This window comes from Hemiscyllium ocellatum, chromosome 10 (assembly GCF_020745735.1).
Source record: "Hemiscyllium ocellatum isolate sHemOce1 chromosome 10, sHemOce1.pat.X.cur, whole genome shotgun sequence".
Classification (NCBI taxonomy): Eukaryota; Metazoa; Chordata; class Chondrichthyes; order Orectolobiformes; family Hemiscylliidae; genus Hemiscyllium; species Hemiscyllium ocellatum.
In genome coordinates, this window is record NC_083410.1 from 98377311 (window position 1) to 98397134 (window position 19824).

The window sequence follows — 19824 nt, forward strand, 5'->3', positions numbered from 1 at the left end:
ATATCAACAGTGAGGGAGGGGTTTGTATTGAAATTAATTTCCCTTAATGTTTGCTCAGTCCAGAAAACTTTGCCAATGATCAGTTTATTGGACATTAACTTTGTATATCCCAGTCCAACACCGACATCTCCAAATCAGTTTATTGGAGGCACGCTGTTGATGCACTTAGCCAGAAGATGGCGCACGATTACAAGGCTAATGGATGGGAGGTGGAAGCCCCCTCTCTCTCTCTCCACAAGATTTCGTTTCCTTTAAAATGTTTTACTCGAGTGTAGCTTTTCGTGTACAACAAATAAAGCGGTGTTCATTTCCTCGAATGCAAGGTGTTTGTCAGTCTTGTGCACCGTTTTGCCCCTGCATTCAGCGTGAAGCTGGTTGGGAAACAGCACCTGATCCACACACTCTCACAGGCAACAGGAAGAACATGGGGGGAGATCTCTTTCCAGGGAAATTTCACCCTGAACAAGAGGGTGTGGACCATATGCAAAGTTAATGCTGAAAAGATTATTCTTTCACGTGTTACTCTTGGCGATGAGCTTGTGGTATTTTCGCCGGACTATTAATAGAGACGAAAAAAAACTGCAGGTGCTGGAAATGTGAAACAAAAACAGAAAGGTTTGGAGAAATTCAGCAGGTCTGGCAGCCTTTGTGGAGAGAGAAACGGTTCATGTTCATTAACTCGAAACGTTATCTCTGTTTACTCTGCACGGGGGCTGCCAGATCGACCGACTTTCTCCAGCCCTTTCTGTTTTTAAATTCTGTTTATTAATTCAGAGACCAAGGTAAATGTTCTGGGAGAGGGTTCATCCTCCGCCCTGGCAGATGGTAGAATTTGAACTCAGTAAACATCTGGAATTAAGAGTCTAATGACCCTGAAACAATCGGCGATTGTGGGGAAACCCCTTTTGGCTCAGGGAAGGAAATCTGCTGACCTTCCCTGGTCTGGCCTACATGTGACTCCAGACCCATAGCAATGTGGGTGACTCTTAACTGCTCCCTGGGCAATTAGGGACGGGCTGGGTAAGGAGGTCACACACATCCTGTGAATGAATATTTAAAAATTACACCAGAAATCACTTCAGAGCTGTGACTGACTGTTCTTGCTTCACATTTAAAAGCAATTTAATTTTTTTTTTAAATCCAGTGATGGTGATTATTTTCCGGTCCCCATATTGTTTTGCCTTTAACACTTGCTGACTGTTTAAGTGGGGCAAGGGATACTGAGATTGGATGTACGCCCCACCTCAGTAATTCCAAGCGATGGTTCACTGGAGAGGGTCTTCAGCTCGCGACCTGTAAAGAGCATCGATTGACCTGAGTCTCTCTGGCCGAACCCCATTTGGGTATTTCCCGTCGGCTTAAACCTTTAGCTATAACTCCTGTGAGCGCTGACTGAAGGCGACTCGTTGGAGATTTATTAACAGATCGGAAAGAGTCCCGTGGAGTTTCAGATTCTCCAAATGTGAATGTTCTCTTTTTTTAAAAAAAAACAAATGTTTCTGCCGTTTTACAACAATGAAATGACATTGTCCTTTCGGGAACATGTCACCGAAGGTGGGCTTTACCGTTCATTCTGGAATTAAAAAATAAAACTGGGCATTATTTAGATCAAGGTAGAGAGAATATTCCCGAAGGAATAAAAGTTTCGCTTTCAAATGGGTTGGGGGGGTGCATTTGTAATCAACTAGTACCGTTACATTTTGTACATGTATTAATAATATTTCTCAGCAGACAGGCGGCTGGGGGGTTTGTTCTTGTGACGAGTGTGAAAGGTTTCTGACAGATGTAGATCTTACTGTTGGAATCGGTGTGTGGCCTTCCAGCCTGTGGGTTGGGTTTTCTCTCTCTCTCTCTCTCTGAGTTTGTCGCTGGGCTGTGTGTGCACACGGCTGGTGATGATAAGGCAAGTCCGGGTGTGTACTTTACTAAAAGGAGCCTTAAGCCACATAGCAACCTGCAGCTGTATGTTAATGAGCGTGTGTGTGTGTGTGCAGTGGAGCCGCCTCACAATCCAAGCACCGTCTCGCTGACCAGTAACGCCCCTCGAGAAAACCAAAAGCCCCCGAGAAACGGACAGCAAATAAAAACAGATAAAATCCCCACCTCCTCTCGGGAACGCGGCACCAAACGGTTTCACGAAGACGGTGTAGATTTTAGGTTCAGAATTTGTTCAAAACGCGCCGAGCGAAATCACCTCAACAAGTAGTCGACCAACATCCAAGGTATGGGGCAGGAAAATAAAGTCTTAACTCAGAGCTTTCTCTGAAAACCTGAGAGGTAATAACTCATGGACCGCTGCATTGAATGAAAACCCGCCCGATTCGGCTGCATTTATCTCGCTTAATTCTCCAAGTGTGTCCCCCACCTTGTTATTTTAACCATATTGGATTCCCCAAGTGTTTGTACCAGGAAGAAACATTGTCCGTGTGTAGGTTGTACTGAGAGGTGGACGCTAATTTCAAAGCAAAGGTGATCACTGGAAGTTACAAAGAAAACATACCAGTGCAGAAGATTTAATATTCTCATTTGCTAAAACCCCAAAGTGGAAGATTTTCCACTTTTAAATCCGGTTCCAACCGAAAGGCAGATTGCCCAGCGCGAACATGGTCTGCACCTAACAGGTCCAATTCAATCCGATTTTAAAGTCGGCTGATTTTTTTTAATTTCGCAAGATTAGAGTGGTGCTGGAAAAGCACAGCAAGTCAGGCAGCATCCAAGGAGCAGGAGGATCGACCTTTCGGGCAAAAGCCCTTTCCTGCTCCTCGGATGCTGCCTGACCTGCTGTGCTTTTCCAGCACCACTCTAATCTTGACCCTAATCTCCAGCATCTGCAGTACCCATTTTCGTCTGTCTAGTTGATATTATTTTTGCCCCAAAACTTGCCCAGTGCGAATTTAAAAAACTAGGACAAAAATGCCACCATTAGTTCTGAGGGTCACTGGACCCCGAAACGTTAACTCTGCTGAGCTCCTCCAGCATTTTCTGTTTTTGTTTCTGATCTATCAGGGAGGCAATGTCCTAGTGGTATTATCGCTAGACTATTCATTCAGAGACCCAGATCATATCTTGGGCAGAGGGTGAAATTTGAATTCAATAAAAGTCTGGAAGTAAGCTTCCTAATGATTTCCAATTGTTGGGTAAATCCCAAATGGTTCACTAATGTACTTTAGGGAAGGAAATTGCCATCCTTACCTGGTCTGGCCTTCATGTGGCTCCAGACCCACAGCGATGTGGGGTTGGCTCTGAACTGCCCTCTGGGCAATTAGAGATGGACAGTAAGTGATGGCCGAGCCAGCTTAGCCCACAAATCCTGATGAAGGGCTCTGGCCCGAAACGTCGAATTTCCTGTTCCTTGGATGCTGCCTAACTTGCTGCGCTTTAACCAGCAACACATTTTCACCACAAATGAATAAGACAGTGAACATTTCCAGCAGCTCTTCCCATTGTTTTTTTAAAGTCGGATGTTTTCCTGCGGTTAAATTGAGCCAGGGTCTGAGAGGGAATAAATTCAAGGTAAAATGGTACTGTTTGGAAACGCAATGGTTTCCAATTCCAAAGCCCCACAGAGTTACAGGCATAAGAATCAACAAAAAAAAGTTTAGGTACACTTTCCATTTAAAGACGCAGCCCCTTAAAATTGAGATTTTTAAAAAGTGTCAATATCTGAAATGAATGACACAGGTTGCAAATATCTCATTTGTCTTTTTTAATTTTAAATATATACTTTATTCATAAAAATCTATTTGCATATGTACATTGTCACAAAAGCAGTTCGGTTCTGTACTGTTGCATATCAAATAAATAAACAAAACATTGGACTTGGACTCTAAAAATCAAAGTCCATCCCTGGATTTTTATTTCAAAAATATGCTTTATTCATAAAACAAATCTCTGTTTATATACATTGTCACGAAAGCAGTTCTGTACAGTTGCATAAAAAGTAAACCAACAAAACACTGGACCCTGTTTCCATCCACACAAAAAAAGTCAAGTCCACACCCAGTACCAATATTCACACACACACACACACCTGAGGCACCAGAAGGCTCCCACAACCGAACAGACCCCCATTTACTATCAGCAGGAAGACCCCTCCCCTCAGCGGCGCATCTTTATTGGACTTGGGAGGGGAAGCGCAGCCCTGGATACTGTCAAGAATTTAATCAAAACAATGACAGCGGTTCTCTGTTTAATGAACGTCAAGTGGACAATGCACGCTTTGGTCTAAGCTAACCAGTGTTTTATTTCTGTTCCCCCACCCACCCCCACCCCTTGTCCCCGCCCGCCCCAGCATAAATCCCTGCAAGATTCGGATTTGCTGTGCAATTATCTTAATTTGTCCAGCAGCTTTATGCTAATATCCTCTCCACAATAGCCAGTCGTTCGCGTGCTTTTCAATCTCCTGGTCAAAAGGGAGATGAAAGTAAATCGTGTCAACAGCGACGGACCCAGCCAAAACAACCAGGAGACACACTCCTTACACCATTCAATTATTCAGCACCACCACAACAAAAAAAACGACACATCTCCACATCTTTTATGCACCATTCCTCCCTCCCTCTGTATTTTATTTCCTCTTTACAGCAGCCGCTCGCTGAGTGGGTGAGCATTTAAGTCCAGGAGCAAAATAAGCGCTCACCATTTCCACATTGATTTGGGGATTTATTTTTAACGTGTAGAGGGGACGCCTCTTCAGAATTCTGATGGAAAACTCAAAGCCGTCGCGGAATCAGGAGGGGGAACCGAGCCCCCCACCCCTGACAGAAACGTCAGCATTTAAAGAACAGCGGATGTTGTAAAAATCAGAAACAAAAACAGAAATCAGCTCTGTGTTTCTGTTTCAACTTTTCCTTCAGGTGTGGCACGAGTCGGGGGGGGGGGGTGGGGGGGGGAGAGTATTCCTGCGATTTTTCAGAATAAAATCCTGTCGCAACCACAACTAATCTGAGGAAATCTAACAGCGAGAGATGGGGGGGGGGGGCTGGGGGGCACACTCACAGCTGATGGTGGCAGTCTTCCAGAAAGGTTAAACATTAACCTTCTCACAAAGATAGACAACGAGAGGAAACTTGGTGAATTATGTTTATGAGTGATGCCGAGAGTGAGTTGAGCGGCGGGTGGACATAAAGGCGACTCCCTGTAATCGGGACTCCTGCCTTTTCTCCCCCCCCCCCCCCCCCCCCCACCTCCCCTGTTGTTTTGGGCTCGTGTTGAAATGGCCTGGGGGTTAATTCCATTCACAAAAGCCCCGGGCGGGAGAAGGCTATGGATAAGAAGCTTTCTTTTTTTGTGAGTGTGCTGCTGCTGTCTCCCTCCCTGGGTTCCCGCAGCAGAGTCTCCCCGCTGCTGTCTCCCTCCCTGGGTTCCCGCAGCAGAGTCTCCCCGCTGCTGTCTCCCTCCCTGGGTTCCCGCAGCAGAGTCTCCCCGCTGCTGTCTCCCTCCCTGGGTTCCCGCAGCAGAGTCTCCCCGCTGCTGCTGATGGACGGCTTCAGTTGGCATTTCTCCGGTTGCCAGCGGACACTCACAAAGAGCGGACGCGTGTCGGGGCCGAGAGGGGAGGAGCTGGGCGTGTGGCAGCCGCCCCCAGGGAGAGAGGAACACACACACACATCCAAACCGAGCAACCCATACCCATAGACAGGCTCACAGCTGCTCAGTCCCTATCCACCACGGCCCGTCACAGAGAGAATATTCACCTGACCGAGGGCAGGATATGTATGTGTGAGAGATGAGAATGTATGTGGGGTGATGTATGTGTCTGTGTGAGGCTGGTGTTAATGTGTGAGGGTAGTGTTGGTGGGGGTAATGTCTGTGTGTGAAGCTGGTGTTAATGTGTGAGGGTAATGTTGGTGGGGGTAGTGTCTGTGTGTGAAGCTGGTGTTAATGTGTGAGGGTAATGTTGGTGGGGGTAGTGTCTGTGTGTGAGGCTGGTGTTAATGTGTGAGGGTAATGTTGGTGGGGGTAGTGTCTGTGTGTGAGGCTGGTGTTGTGTGAGGGTAGTGTTGGTGGGGGTAATGTCTGTGTGTGAGGCTGGTGTTAATGTGTGAGGGTAATGTTGGTGGGGGTAGTGTCTGTGTGTGAGGCTGGTGTTGTGTGAGGGTAGTGTTGGTGGGGGTAATGTCTGAGTGTGAGGTCAATGTGGGTATGTGAGTGAGAGAGGATAGTGTTTGTGTGCGGGTATGGGGAAATGTTTGTGGGAGGCAGGGTTGAGTGTGTGTGATTATGGGGTAATGTTCAAAAGTGTGTGAGGATTAACTGCTGTTTTGGGGATAATGTTTGTGAGTGTGTGTATGTGTGAGAGCAGCGTGTGCCTGTGTAGGGGAGTGAGGAGAGATGATCGGCTCCGTTGGGAACACTCTCAAACAGCAATACTCCTTGGGTTGGGGCGGGGGAGAGAAAGGGAGGGAGAGTGAGAAAATCTTATCATTCACCCGGAATTATGACGACTATAATTTAAATCGAGCTTCTGGTCAGAACAATGGAAGTTTAAATGTTCCTAACAGATAAAAGCAGGCATAAGGACGATGCAAACTCTTCAATTGCCACTTTCCTGAAGACTCAGAAATCTCCGCTTTATCTTCTCCTCCCCCACCCCCACAAACACAGGTTCCCCTTTAACCTGCGAGTTTTCGGATGTCCTTTCCCTGCCCCTTTGCCTCAACTCCAAATCTATTGACAAGCGAGAGGTACAGAAAAGTCTCTTTAGAATGGAACCGCGTGTGCGGAATCAGATATTGGGAATCATCGTTCCTAAATAAAAGACACATCTAGAGTGGATCTATGCAAAAATAAAATTACCCTTTAAACGGGGACTGGAGAAATGTTTCAGAGTGGAACACTGGCCTTGTTCAATGATTTGTTTGAGGAGCAAATACGTTGGGTCGACTGCATCATGAAGGGTTCCGGATTCACATCGGCCGCCTTCGGCCCTTCGAATTTGATGCGTTGGGCTTGGAGAGAATAATTTCCACTCATCTTGTGTGTCTTTGGGCCCTGTGACTGTATGTCTGTGTGGATTGATGTCTGTATGTTTCGCCGTCCGTGAGTCACGTTTCCGTCTGTTGTGTCTCTGAGTCTGTGTGCCCAGTCTCTTTGCGAGTCTATGTCAGTCTGAGTCTTTGTGTCACTCAATCTGTGTCTTGCGTCTCTCTCAGTCTGTCTACGTGTGTGTGTGTGTGTGTCTGAGACTTTTTGAGTCTTTGTATCTCTCTGAGGCTGTGTGTGTTTGAATCTGAGTCTGTGTCTCTGAACCTGTGTCTTTGAGTCTGTGCATCTCTCTCAGTCAATGTGGCTCTCTGTGTCTCTCTCCCTGTTTGCGTCTGTGTGTATGTGTCTCTCTCTCTCTCTGTGTCTGAGTCTGTGTGTCTCTCTCTATTTGAGTCTCTCTGTGTGTGTCCCTCTCTGTCTGAGTCTGTGTGTCTCTCTCTCTGTGATTGAGTCTGTGTCTCTCTCTGTCTGAGTCTGTGTGTCTCTATTTGAGTCTCTGTCTCTCTCTGTCTGATTGAGTCTATGTGTGTCTCTCTCTCTGAGTCTGTGTGTGTCTCTCTCTCTGATTGAGTCTGTGTGTGTGTGTGTCTCTCTCTCTCTGTCTGAATCTGTGTCTACATCTCCTCTCTGCATCTCTCTCTCCCTCCCAACACAACACAGCACACCTCCGTCCCTGCACATCAAATCTGCTTACTGATAGTGGAAAAACTGGGTATGGGGAAGGGCCAAGGGGGAGGGAGAGGGGGAGAGACAGACAGACCAGGCTTTCCATTGGCTGGGCTCCAGCTTTCCGCGCTTGTGATTGGCCGAGGGAGGCCACTCGGCCAGCGGTGGTGGAAGGAGGGGGGGTGGGGGTGAGGAGACTGGGAGCGGCCCTTAAAGAGAGCGGGGGAGCGAGGGGCAGGGGGAGACAGAGAGAGAGAGGGAGAGGGAGAGGCGGCGGCGGTGGGGGCAGGAGGCTGGCGAGATGCCATTCACTCACTCAGCCTCCAGATAGACACCAGGAGAGGCTGTTTATACCCGACCCTGGCACTCACCCGCTTCGTTTATTTATTAATTAATTTATTTTTTAAGGAAAACAAGTGCCTTCGATTGTATTTATTATTTTTCTTATTCCTGGGTCCACCCACCCACACCCTCCCAAAGATGCCCAGAGGATTCCTGGTGAAGAGAAGCAGGAAATCGACCCCGGTCTCTTACCGGATCCGCTCCGAAGATGCAGCCCCGAGGCTGGAGACCTTCCCGGCCCCGGTCTCCGGTTGCCCCCGGGGTTTGCCGAGCGGGCTCCCGGCCGTGCCCCGGGAGCGGGAGCTGGAGCAGCCGCCGCCGCCGCCGCCCCTCCCGCAGCCGCCGGTGAGCCGGGAGCACGGACCCCGCTTCTTGAGCCTGGGGTCGCCGGCGGCAGCCGAGTCTTTCCCGGCCGCCCCGCCGTTCGCCGGCGCCCTGGACCGGGCGCTGCTGCTGCTGGCGCCGGCGGACGGCGGGGCGGCTCAGCGCCTTCCCCACCACCACCACCACCACAACAACAACTGCAGTGGGGGGAGTAGCGCCGCCCCGCAGCACAGGCAGAGCGTCAAAGCCGCCGCCCCCAAGAAAGCCAAAGCCATCAGGAAACTCACCTTTGAGGATGAAGTGACCACCTCCCCGGTTCTGGGCTTGAAGATTAAGGAGGGACCGGTAGAGGTGAAGCCGAGGTCGGGTGCAGGAGGAGGAGGAGGGGGTGCAGCAGCAGCAGGAGGAGGAGGAGGGAAACCCCTCGGGGAGTTTATCTGCCAGCTCTGCAAGGAGGAATACATGGACCCCTTCTCCCTGGCGCAACACAAGTGCTCCCGCATCGTGCGGGTGGAGTACCGCTGCCCGGAGTGCGACAAGGTCTTCAGCTGCCCGGCCAACCTGGCATCGCACCGCCGCTGGCATAAGCCCCGGGCCCAGACCCCCGCCACCTCCAGCCCCAAGGGGGAACCCGGCAAAGCCAGCCCCGGGGACGCAGCCGCCAAGGAGCCCGGTGACCGGGACACCCCGAGCCCCGGCTCCGCTCCCTCCGAGTCCGGTTCCGAGGACGGTCTCTACGAGTGCCACCGGTGCAGCAAGCGGTTCCGGCGGCAGGCTTACCTGCGGAAGCACCTGCTCTCCCACCCCGGGGACCCCTACCCCCCGTTCCCCGGCGGGGGGGCGGGCGAAGCGGCCGACAAGAAGCTCCCGGCGCCCGGCCAGCTCCCCAAGGCGGGCTCCGAGTACCATCCCTGCCAACTGTGCGGCGAGACCTTCCCCAGCAAGGCGAGCCAGGAACGCCACCTCCGCCTGCACACCTCCGAAGTGTTCCCTTGCAAGTACTGCCCGGCCACTTTCTACAGCTCCCCTGGACTCACCAGACACATCAATAAATGCCACCCATCAGAAAACAGGCAAGTTATCCTTCTCCAAATGCCAGTGCGCCCTGCCTGTTAGAAAAGGAAGAGAGAGAGAGACGGGGGGTGACAAACCGTGCCTTTCCTAGTTGCTACTTAGCCACATCCCGAGAGAGAGAGAGAGAATAAAAATCAAATCAACTTCGCTGTTGTTTTTTTAAACGCTAACGCCTTTCCGTGTACTGTACCTTCATCTCACAAACTGCACCTTTCACTCAAAACAATAACAGCTTTAATGTAGCTTTGTGATACACTGGACACTTGGAGATTTTCAGTTGTCTTGAACAAAGCAGTAATTAGAACATTCCTTTAGATTAGCCACAAATGCCTTGGATTACTGATCCGAATGTTTCACAACAATGATGTAAATGCCTTAATTTTTCGAAGCTTTCCACGTTTTACCTTCAATGGGTTTGTTGCATATAATTTTACTGTCTGGATATATGTATTGATTGCTAAATGAATACATTTTTATAATTTATTCGTTTTATTTATTTATTAAAAGAAGTTATTGTGATAATATTGCATTATTTCGTTATCTATTTTGATGTTGTGTCTGTTTGGTTTCAGTAGCTTATGACGTTCCATTTTTCCCATATTTCAAACCGATCTTGATTTTGTAAACACACATGAAATTTTTTTTTGGATGACTTTAAACACCATCGTTTCTGCTCCCCTCCCATCACCCACTCGTGTGAAGCTGTCGACTGCTCTTAAATTAAATGCAATCCCTTTTTCTACACAACTTATTTTCTTAACTGTTAGCTTTTATATCGTGGTTCCGAATGTATGTTCCCGACTGTGTTTGTTACTGGATATTTACATATATTAAAATACGTCTAAATTATCTGTGTCCTTCGTGTTCATCGTTTATTCCCGGTTACAAACAGGTTCAGTTATACTGGGGGGGGATACAGGTGTTCTCTAACTACTGGATATCTGCGCATTCCTTTCCCGGAATATATTTGGTTCCTACCTCTGATTATATGGCGCCATTCCATTTATTTCCACAGAAGTACGTATTATTTTGAGAGAGATATATAGACTCCTCTTGGTGTGTAATACTACCACTTTCTGTAAATAAAAAGTTGTAAAACAGTTTACAATGTAAAATGTGAATGTTAAATATTTATCGTAGTAACCTGCCCCACACGGGGTCTGGAATCCGGTCTGAGAGACAACTATAGTGTTAGCAACACAGAGAGAGTTAAGGTTTAACAGCATCATTCTGACTCCGGCAGAACAGGTTAAAGTGAACCGACTCTCTGCAGAAATACTTTCATCTCCTGAAGTCACGGACTTACCCAAGGAGCATCATCGGCTTTACTTTCAAAATGGTCTGGCAGAACTGGCGGCGAGAGGAAACAGAAGCTGTTCCTCTCCAGAAACGAAAGAGACAGGTTGGGTTCGAAACTTAAACTCCGATTCTGTCTCCACAGATGCTGTCAGACCCTACTGAGTGTGCGATAATTCTTGAAACGCTCTTGCCGGCATGAAAATCGCTTGACATCTTCCCCTTGTCAGGTTCACCAGTATTCTGAAGAATTTTTCTTCACCAGATTAATTCCGTTTACAAATACAATTAAACATTTGAGGGTAAGGTTTTTAGAATGAGTAAATCAGTAAAACAGACTGAGGACATTTTTAAAATGATCAGAATCGAGGGGGAGTGAGTTGATGCCCTTGTGAGGAACATTGATGTGGTGGTTTAAGGACGCACATTTAGAAACGGGAAAATTACGTTTCTTAGCAAGAGTTGGTACAAATCCGGTATAAATGTGTCCTCACCTTGACTGATTCAGTTTCGGATACAGCTGGGCTCACACTAAAGTGTCATTTACGATCTTTATTCGTAAAGTTCAACAAAAAAAAGTAGTTTAATGTCGCTGACAATTGTTTAAACAGTCCCTAAACACGTCATTGATTTATTGATGATTTATTCATGCGACCGCGCCGTCCCAATTTCAACCGCTTTCTGATTGCAGTGGCTTGTTTACAATGTGGAGCATGTAGGCCGCGTCCAGAGCATCTCCGGGGAAGATAAACGTCGACGCCTGAAAGCGTTTTCTCACTGGGACCAGGAAATAATAGGATTAGAGAAGCAACCCCGGAAGAAGATATTGTAAAATGAATGATCTTCCTAAAACAAAAAGTATGAAATCTGCAAGTTCTTAAACATTATGTCAAAATTTATTTTAAAGAAAAAGATTTTAAATACTGAAACAAAAAAAAGGGAAGTGCTGGACAAACCCAGCAGGTCTTGCAGCATCTGTGGAGAGAGAAAACAGAATTAACATATCGACCCCAATGACCCTTCTTCAGAAATGCTGAGTTCATCTGCAGAGAGAGGTGATTGAGTACGTGAACATCATCCGGCCTTTGTTCAACGCTGTGACCATTATTGAAGGTACATGGAGCCGCTGCACGGATCAGTTGACTGTAAAGTTCTGTGAGACCAAATAATTCCTTTGAACTAACATCCCATAACAAAATCGTCAGCGCCCAAAAAATATTTACAATAAAAGCTACGCAAATATAGCACCTTTGGCATCTTGGGTTTGCTTGTGACGCTTTGTGCCTGCCTTGTAGGATTCCTAACCCAATTGCTTTGGTTTTGCCACTGAGCGAATTAACTGGGTCGGGGATGTCCCCTTGGCTGCTTAGCAGCGCATTTTCACGGATGACTGATGGGCACAGGGTGGTTGGTCAGGGAGGACGATGAACATCTTGCATTTCTGACGCTGGCTTCTAAACTGTTTTGATGATCCTTCCAAAGGATTTTAGTGACCCGGGGATTCTGGAATATTCTGAAGACGCCGTGAACTTATTTTGGTACATCTATTGACGGTTAAATGGCCGGAGGCCATGTACATAGAATTTAGCGCATAGGAATACAACTGTTACAAGACAAATCTAATTTGATTTTCTTTTGGAAATGAACCCACAGGTCTCAAGTTACTTTGCAAAGGGTGTTTGGATTAAATAATAGTCGCTCGGAAAGTAGTATCAGTAACTTGCTTAAAAAACAATTTGAGTCAAACTGTTAGTTTTGACTTTAGGTTTACTAACCTGGCTGTGACACACGGTCACCTGCGGTGATACAGTTAGTTTCCTGAATGACAATTTAACAATTGCAGACCTTAAACTTGCTGCCGTTTGGAAGATTTGCGAAAACAAAGGCTGAAGGTCAATGGATTTTTAAAAATATGGTAAGAATGAGGAATATTAAAGAAGGATTCCTTTCAGGCCAGTGGCATCACAAGGAAAATCCATGGGTGAAGTTTATTGTTTCGAGTTAAATGGTGACGCTAGAAAGAAAGCGGATTTTCCCCATAGGTTTGCAACGACATCCCACCCCCCCTCCCCTTCCTCCCCACAACCCCATCGTGTTCATGCCTTTAATGATGATAGAACATCTTCCCAATGGGAAAGGGAGTCTATCACTGCGCTGTTGCAGTTTTCCATGTGGGAAAAATTCTCATTCCCCTTCACTGGGGATACAGACCAAGAAATGATGAATTTTTACACACACACATACACACAGAAGTTACCCTTAATTTTCAATACATGTAAATGGCAGTCTAAAGAAAATGGTTTTTAAAAATGTTAATGTCCGCCCACCCCCATCTTGTCCATAATTGCCAGGAAGATCAATGCGAGTAATTTGCAAAATGACCACTCGAGTCATTTCTCTTTGATTTGCATCCTGGCTCCTAATGTCGACAATAAACTGCATTTTAACTGAAAACAATTTATGAACCGAGCAAAATCCTAATCTGCAGATCCTGCTGCAAATATGCATTATCATTCAACAGGTGGACATTTCCTCGGGCGCAGTAAAAGACAGATTTCAATCATTTAGCACACTCGCTGCATTTAAGATTTCACAAAACAGATGAGAAATGACGCTGGGCAGAACAGGCATCAGTTCAGGGACAATGTGAGTGTCCTGCACAGCTTCGGGTCAAAGTAGTATAAAGGTAAAAACAATAACTGCCGATTCTGGAAACCAGATTCTGGATTAGAGTGGTACTAGAAAAGCACAGGAGTTCAGGCAGCATCTGAGGTGCAGGGAACTCGACGTCGATTTCCTGGGATGCTGCCTGAACTGCTGTGCTTTTCCAGCACCACTCTAATGCAGAATCAAAGTAGTATAAAGACGTGAGCATCTTTCAGTGTCACATGAAACAGGAGCGGGAAGGAGATAGTTGCAGTAATGTATAGGACTATCAAAATATTGACTCAAGGTGAAAGTCAAATGGAAGCTGATCATTCACACACACAGCGTCTCTCCCCGTTCGACCATGTTTCATTGCTTATGGGGCTAATTGAGTTGGTTGGTTATTAGTTTCCCCGATTTGATTTAATAATCCCATCATTTTGAGTTTATTTTGCAACAAAAAGAACGATTTTAACATAATCACCGTAGCGCTGTCCAGTATATAGCGAAACACAGGCAATCCCTTTTACTTGACTTTTATGAGCAGAAATCAAGTTAGAACTCATTTTCAAACACAAGATTGAAATCACCAAAGAGCTATTCATTTTTAAATCGATCACTGCTGGCATGGAAGTTTAGCTCGTGGGATATGGTGTCTCTTTCTCGATGTCAGTCAAATAAATCAAAGTCCCATTTGTCTTTAACGATTACCTTTAAAGATGACCAGCGATTGGGACATTTGGGAGCGGTGATCATATTTAATTACATCACGCCTGTTGCGTTCGGTATTCTTTCAGTCACCCATTTAACCACGTCCTTCGTACATTTTATTGTCATTATTTTTGAACGCGATATTCAATTCACGGGTCAAAGTGACTGCACTTCAACCTGATTCCCCAAATTTCATTCCAGTTCCCATTCGATTTGCAAAGTAATTCTCCGTGAAATAGAATGAGAATTATACAATTCATAGAGTCTGTAATTCCCATTCTATTTCATTGATAATTATTTTCTAGTTGATAATATACTGCCTCTCTCTTTCCATCAAGTATGGGGGGGGGGGGGGGCGGGGGAGAGGGGGGGGGGGGGTGGCGGTGGGCTGGTGTTTCACCCTGGTTCCGGCGCAGAGTCACGGGAGTTGCTCCGCGGTTCTCCCCCGCCCCATGAGATCGCAGTGTCATGTCCTGATCAGCTTGTTAAAAATTGTCCGACACGCGGTCCGCTGGGAATACACTTTAAAACAGAAAAGGTGAGGTAATTCCCGATATTCCCAAGTGTATTCCCAATGGACCGCGTGTTGGACAACTTTTAACAATCTGGTCCTCATTCCCAAAGATTCTGCGTCTTTTGGAGTCAACTATTCTCCCAGTTCGATTAGATTATTTACAGTGTGGAAACAGGCCCTTCGGCCCAACAAGTCCGCACCGACCCACCGAAGCGCAACCCACCCAGACCCATTCCCCTACATTTACCCCTTCACCTCACACTACGGGCAATTTAACATGGCCAATTCTGCTAACCTGTTCATTTTTGAACTGTGGGTGGAAACAGCAGGTTGGAGAGCCAGGGCGGTTAGTTTGGGGGCTTTAAACACCTCGGGGGGGGGGGGGGGGGTGTGGGGAAGTGTTTTACCAAACAAAGGTCACTTCTCGGGGAATGACTCTGGCAGAGTGTCCCAGGTTGGAATGTTTGAGCAGCTTGCTGCATTATCTCGATTGTACGTTATAAACAGCTGCATGTGGTGCCTTGTTTACACTAGCACAGAGCTTGCTGAAGAAACTCAGCAGGTCTGGCAGCCTCCTTGCAGAAAGTAGAGTTAATGTTTCGAGTTTTGTTGACTTCGCCCTCGGTAGGGAGAACACTTTCACGCTTCAGTTTGCATCTATTTTACTCTTTAACCCTCTCACCGTCATTAACAATCCCCTTGTTTTTCTGCATTGCCCTTTTCTGTTTCTGTCATATATATTTATATATAATTAGCAACACCTTTCAGTTCTGAAGAAGTCATCTCAGACTCGAAAGGTTAATTCTCTTTCTCTCTCCATAGATACTGCTAGACCTGCTCAGCTTGTCTGGGTTTTATTTCAGATTTCCAGCATCCCCAGTATTTCGCTTTTATTCGACATTTACCAGGAAAGTTTTACCGTCCTCAGCTCTAACTATATATTAATAGACCCAAGTCCTGGGGAAAAATCAGGTACAGATACAAGGCTGATCCTTGGGAATCAACAGATTTAGGAGCAAAACCACCAAATTCGTGACAGAACAAACCAAATCACTACAGAAAAAAACCCCAAAGAAATGCTGGAAAACAGAAATTGCTGGAAAAACTCAGCAGGTCTGGGGAGAGAAAGCAGAGTTAACGTTTCTGGTTGAGTGATCCTTTCCTCAGAACTCAAAACTTCGGCTGGACTTTTTCAGAAACGTTTCTGTTTCTAATTTACGGCAGCAACTGTTCTTTCGGGTTTTATTTTAAACTACATTTCTCACTTATTTACCTGGTCTTAGATTGTTACCCTCTTTTTGGGAAGTCTTTTTTTAAAAATAGAAACTGCCTTGTGGTTCAGGGTGCATTGAAGGAATTAGAAACGAGGCTACTGGGATAGTGATAAATAAGCCATTAACACAGACAGTAAAGGGAACCAGAGCGCCTTTCTCCGGGCAGCATAACACAGGGTACACGTTAAACCAATACATTTACAAAACAAACACCCAGAATTTCTTTGTTTCACGGAGCGGCCATTGGAACAGTTTCCGGGTGCATTAGAGCAATGGACACCTGGAAGCCAAGTTTAGAATTAGTACAAACGGCTTTCAGGTTAGTGTAGGTCTGTGCTCAAAGTGACCCTGTAATGAAGGGGAATGAGAATCCCCGGCCACGATGCTCTCACTCAGTTTGACAGCAGCAAATCCAAAAGTGTCGCCAATAAGGCTGTGTAACACGCTAGGAGTTGGACGCCTTCTGGGAACACTGTGAATCCCGCTTGCCTTCCAGTGAATGGACACAAGGAACAAACGCAAGTTTTTAAAAAAAATATCGGGAGCAAGTGTATGGTTTAAAAAAAATAGCAGACAGGCCCTCGGGAAAGGAGCCAGCTGCAGCATCAAGTGGATTGGTTTAAGACCCAGCGAGGGATGGAATAGATCTGCTGAAGCGCCCACTTTTCTGTACTTTGTTATCTTAACGTTTCCAGAAGCGGGTTCGTGAATTTACAATATTCTCACTGCAACAGGTATTTCTGTGCTCATTAAAGTTACAGACTCAGAGCTGGGCGAAGGCTAGGGGAGGAGGGGGTTGGTCAGAGATCCTGCCAGCTCTCCCCTTCAGTTGCTGTGTTAACACTCGGGTATCCAGGGAGAAGGAGCATCTGCCGGACTCACGGAGGGCTGTGGAGAGCGATGGGGGCTGCAGCTTGACCCCGGACAATATTCTTTCAGTTTTAATAAGTTTCCGTTCACTTTCTATCAATTTCCGTTAACCAATGGGTTGTGCTGTGTGTTACCATTCTGCCTTTTAACCGTTTGAGGGTTTTGTTTTTAAGTAAAAGCCACTCGCTCAGGGTAATGTTGAATCGCAAACCGCAGACGGGGCTGTTTTTAATGGTTTTTAAACGCAGTAACTGCGCTTCCTAATTCGTTTTGCAATTTCCATCAGTCCCATTTCTAACTTCGGAAAAATGAGGACGTCGGTGCCGGGGCAGCTTAACAAAGAGAAGTTAAATATTTATCGGAAATAACATTATTGCCATAAAATAGAAGAGCCAAGAGACAGCAAGATGCGATAAAAATTAGAAAGCTATTATTTATAACTTACTCTTGCGGTTTTTGAATATATAAAAGATGTCTGGAATTTAAACTTAATATATTTTTCCTGGTAAAGTTCTTCTTTTGCAGTTTCTAAGGAAACCGCATCAGTAAACTACAACATTAATAACAAATCAGGGGTAAATGTGATGTTCATGTGAAAGGAATGATTGGGACCCGAAAACGGTTGGCAGAATTCTTCCTGTCCAATAGCCTGGGACTGATCAGTGCCTAATGGGCTCAGTCACAGCTCGGCACTCTCTCGGCAGCACTGGCCTGAAAAGGAGTTGTGCCGTCCTTGTGTCTACATGAGCTTCTCATCTCGTTAGTACCAACCTGGTCCAGGACCTAGTCAGGATGCACACTGGGAAGTTGCAGGTGACCAGCCCACAGGAGGGACTGTGAATACTTCCTAATTTTTGTGTTACCGCCCAATTGCCGCAGCATTAAACTAAATGGCACTGTATATTGAGTGTATTTTTTTTTAAGCCATGGATACACGGCAGATTTTGACTTGCTTTCAGATGCTCAGCGCCGTTATTTACAACAATACAAGCCTGCGCCGAATGCTCCACATTGAAGACCGACAGAATGGCTTGGCACTTAAGAGTTTCTCTTACAACGAGTCTCGCAAATTAGCCACACCATTAATTGAAATGATAGCAGGCACGGTAGCTTTGATTACATTTTAAATTAAGTATAAAATTAAATACATTTTTAGTGTTGCACTACATTTAATGGAAAACATTATGTATGTATCTTTTTGCAAGCTGACCATCGCTCATTTCATTAAACTGATAACTTCTCTCAGAATTGATAAAGTCAGTAATTTCCTGGCTATATTTCAATAACACCCACAAATTGCGACGGGGGAGGCGGCGTGGCTTACATCAGAAGTTTCATCCTTTTAAAATAATTGATGTACCTTTTCATTTACCAACGCATTTCAAGTGAACCTCTTCCCTGACTAAAAGGTAAATGTAGATTTCTTCAGGTTGCACTTTGCACAATTCCAAGTCTCACACCATCTTCATTTAGCCAATGCTCCCTCATTGTTGCTGGCTTGAAATCTCAGAGGGTCCTAACTTACAACACTGGAGGTGTATTTAGATCACACGGGCTATCAGTGGTTCAGGAAGGAGCTCACCACCAATGTATCTCTCTTTGCTGAGCAGACATGGAACAATCAGGAACTACCCTCCACTTGGGATCATCAGGCCCCATACACAAGCAATTTCTATAAAATGCCTCCATGGCACAGTGTAACAAATGGACTGTACATCACCTTCACTGAGCATTTAGGGATAGGCAAGAAATATTGCGTGAGCGACAGCTACCTCCCGTGAACAAATACATAGTTCATACTTACACTGCTTTAGTGAAAATAAAGATTTTCTAAAAAATGCAGCTCAGAATATGAATATTTCTTTCCATAATATTCCTAAAACAAATTATTATTTATTGTCCACTGAACTGACAAATCACTCCTCTCTAGTCCCTGGGGAAATACCAGAGGACTGGAGGACAGCGAATGTGGTTCCACTTTTCAAACAAGGTGATAGAGATAAATCAGGAAATTACAGACGGGTGAGTCTCATGTCAGTGGTAGGGAAACTATGGGAGAAAATTCTGAATGAGAAAATTAATGGTTCTGGAATTCAGGGAAACATGGAAAGATGGATCAGAAACTGGCTTAGTAATAGTACACGAAGGGTCGTTATAGAAGGCTGTTCTAGCAGTGTAAAAAGTGAAGTCTAGCAGTGTACAAGATCAGTACTGTGACTTAATTGTTTGTTATATACATAAATGATATAGATGAAAATGTGGGGGACATGTTTGAAGATTACACCAAGATTGGTAGGTGGTTCATAGTGAAGATGATGGTTGTACATTACAGGAAGATATAGATGGGTTGGTCAGATGTGCAGAGCAGTGGCAGATGATACTTACCTCTAACAAGTGTGAGGTGATACACTTTGGAAGAAACAACAAGACAGCATTTAATGAATGGTAGGACACTGGGTAGTTTAGAGGAACTGAAGGATCTTGGGGTAATCGGCAGACCAAGTGAATAGGATAAGTAAGAAGGAATATGTGACACTTGCTTTCGTTAGTCTGGGCATTGAATCTAATAGCAAGGAGGTCATGTTGGAGGTGTACAGAGCATTGGTAGGCCACAGTGGGAGTACTGTGTGCAGTTCTGGTTACTTCACTACAGGAAGGATGGGTTTGGTGGGTTTGTGTGCTACCAGCCAACACTCAAACAAAAACTAACAAACCTAAAAGACCCAGTACAACCCATGGACAAAACCAACGCCATCTACAAAGTTCCATGCAAGGACTGCCACAAACTCTATGTAGGACAAACAGGAAGAAAGTTAGCCACCAGGATTCACGAACACCAGCTAGCCACAAAAAGACACGACTCCCTCGTAGCCCTACACACGGATGAAAAAAAAACACCATTTCGACTGGGACAACACATCTATGCTGGGACAGGCTAAGCAAAGACATGCCAGAGAATTCCTAGAGGCCTGGCACACCAACCACAATGCCATAAACAAACACACAGATCTAGATGTCATCTATCAACCCCTCAGAAAATGAACAGGAAATGACATCACCACAAACCCCAGGAACCCCATCCAGAGAAAGATATAAATAGAAAGCAGGAGACAACAGCTT

The 19824-nt window shown here is 45.7% G+C and overlaps 1 protein-coding gene across 1 annotated transcript; it reads left to right on the plus strand.

Moving 5' to 3' along the window:
* The first annotated feature begins 7914 nt into the window (after nucleotides 1-7914).
* Nucleotides 7915-9827, plus strand: LOC132819510 (insulinoma-associated protein 1a-like). The gene has a single exon (XM_060831066.1). The coding sequence runs from the start codon at nucleotides 8134-8136 to the stop codon at nucleotides 9433-9435; it is 1302 nt and encodes a 433-aa protein (XP_060687049.1). The 5' UTR covers nucleotides 7915-8133; the 3' UTR covers nucleotides 9436-9827.
* Nucleotides 9828-19824: the final 9997 nt, after the last annotated feature.

Excerpts from the sequence above, each read along its gene's own strand:
- LOC132819510 (XM_060831066.1), top strand. The coding sequence starts at position 8,134 with ATGCCCAGAGGATTCCTGGTGAAGAGAAGCAGGAAATCGACCCCGGTC.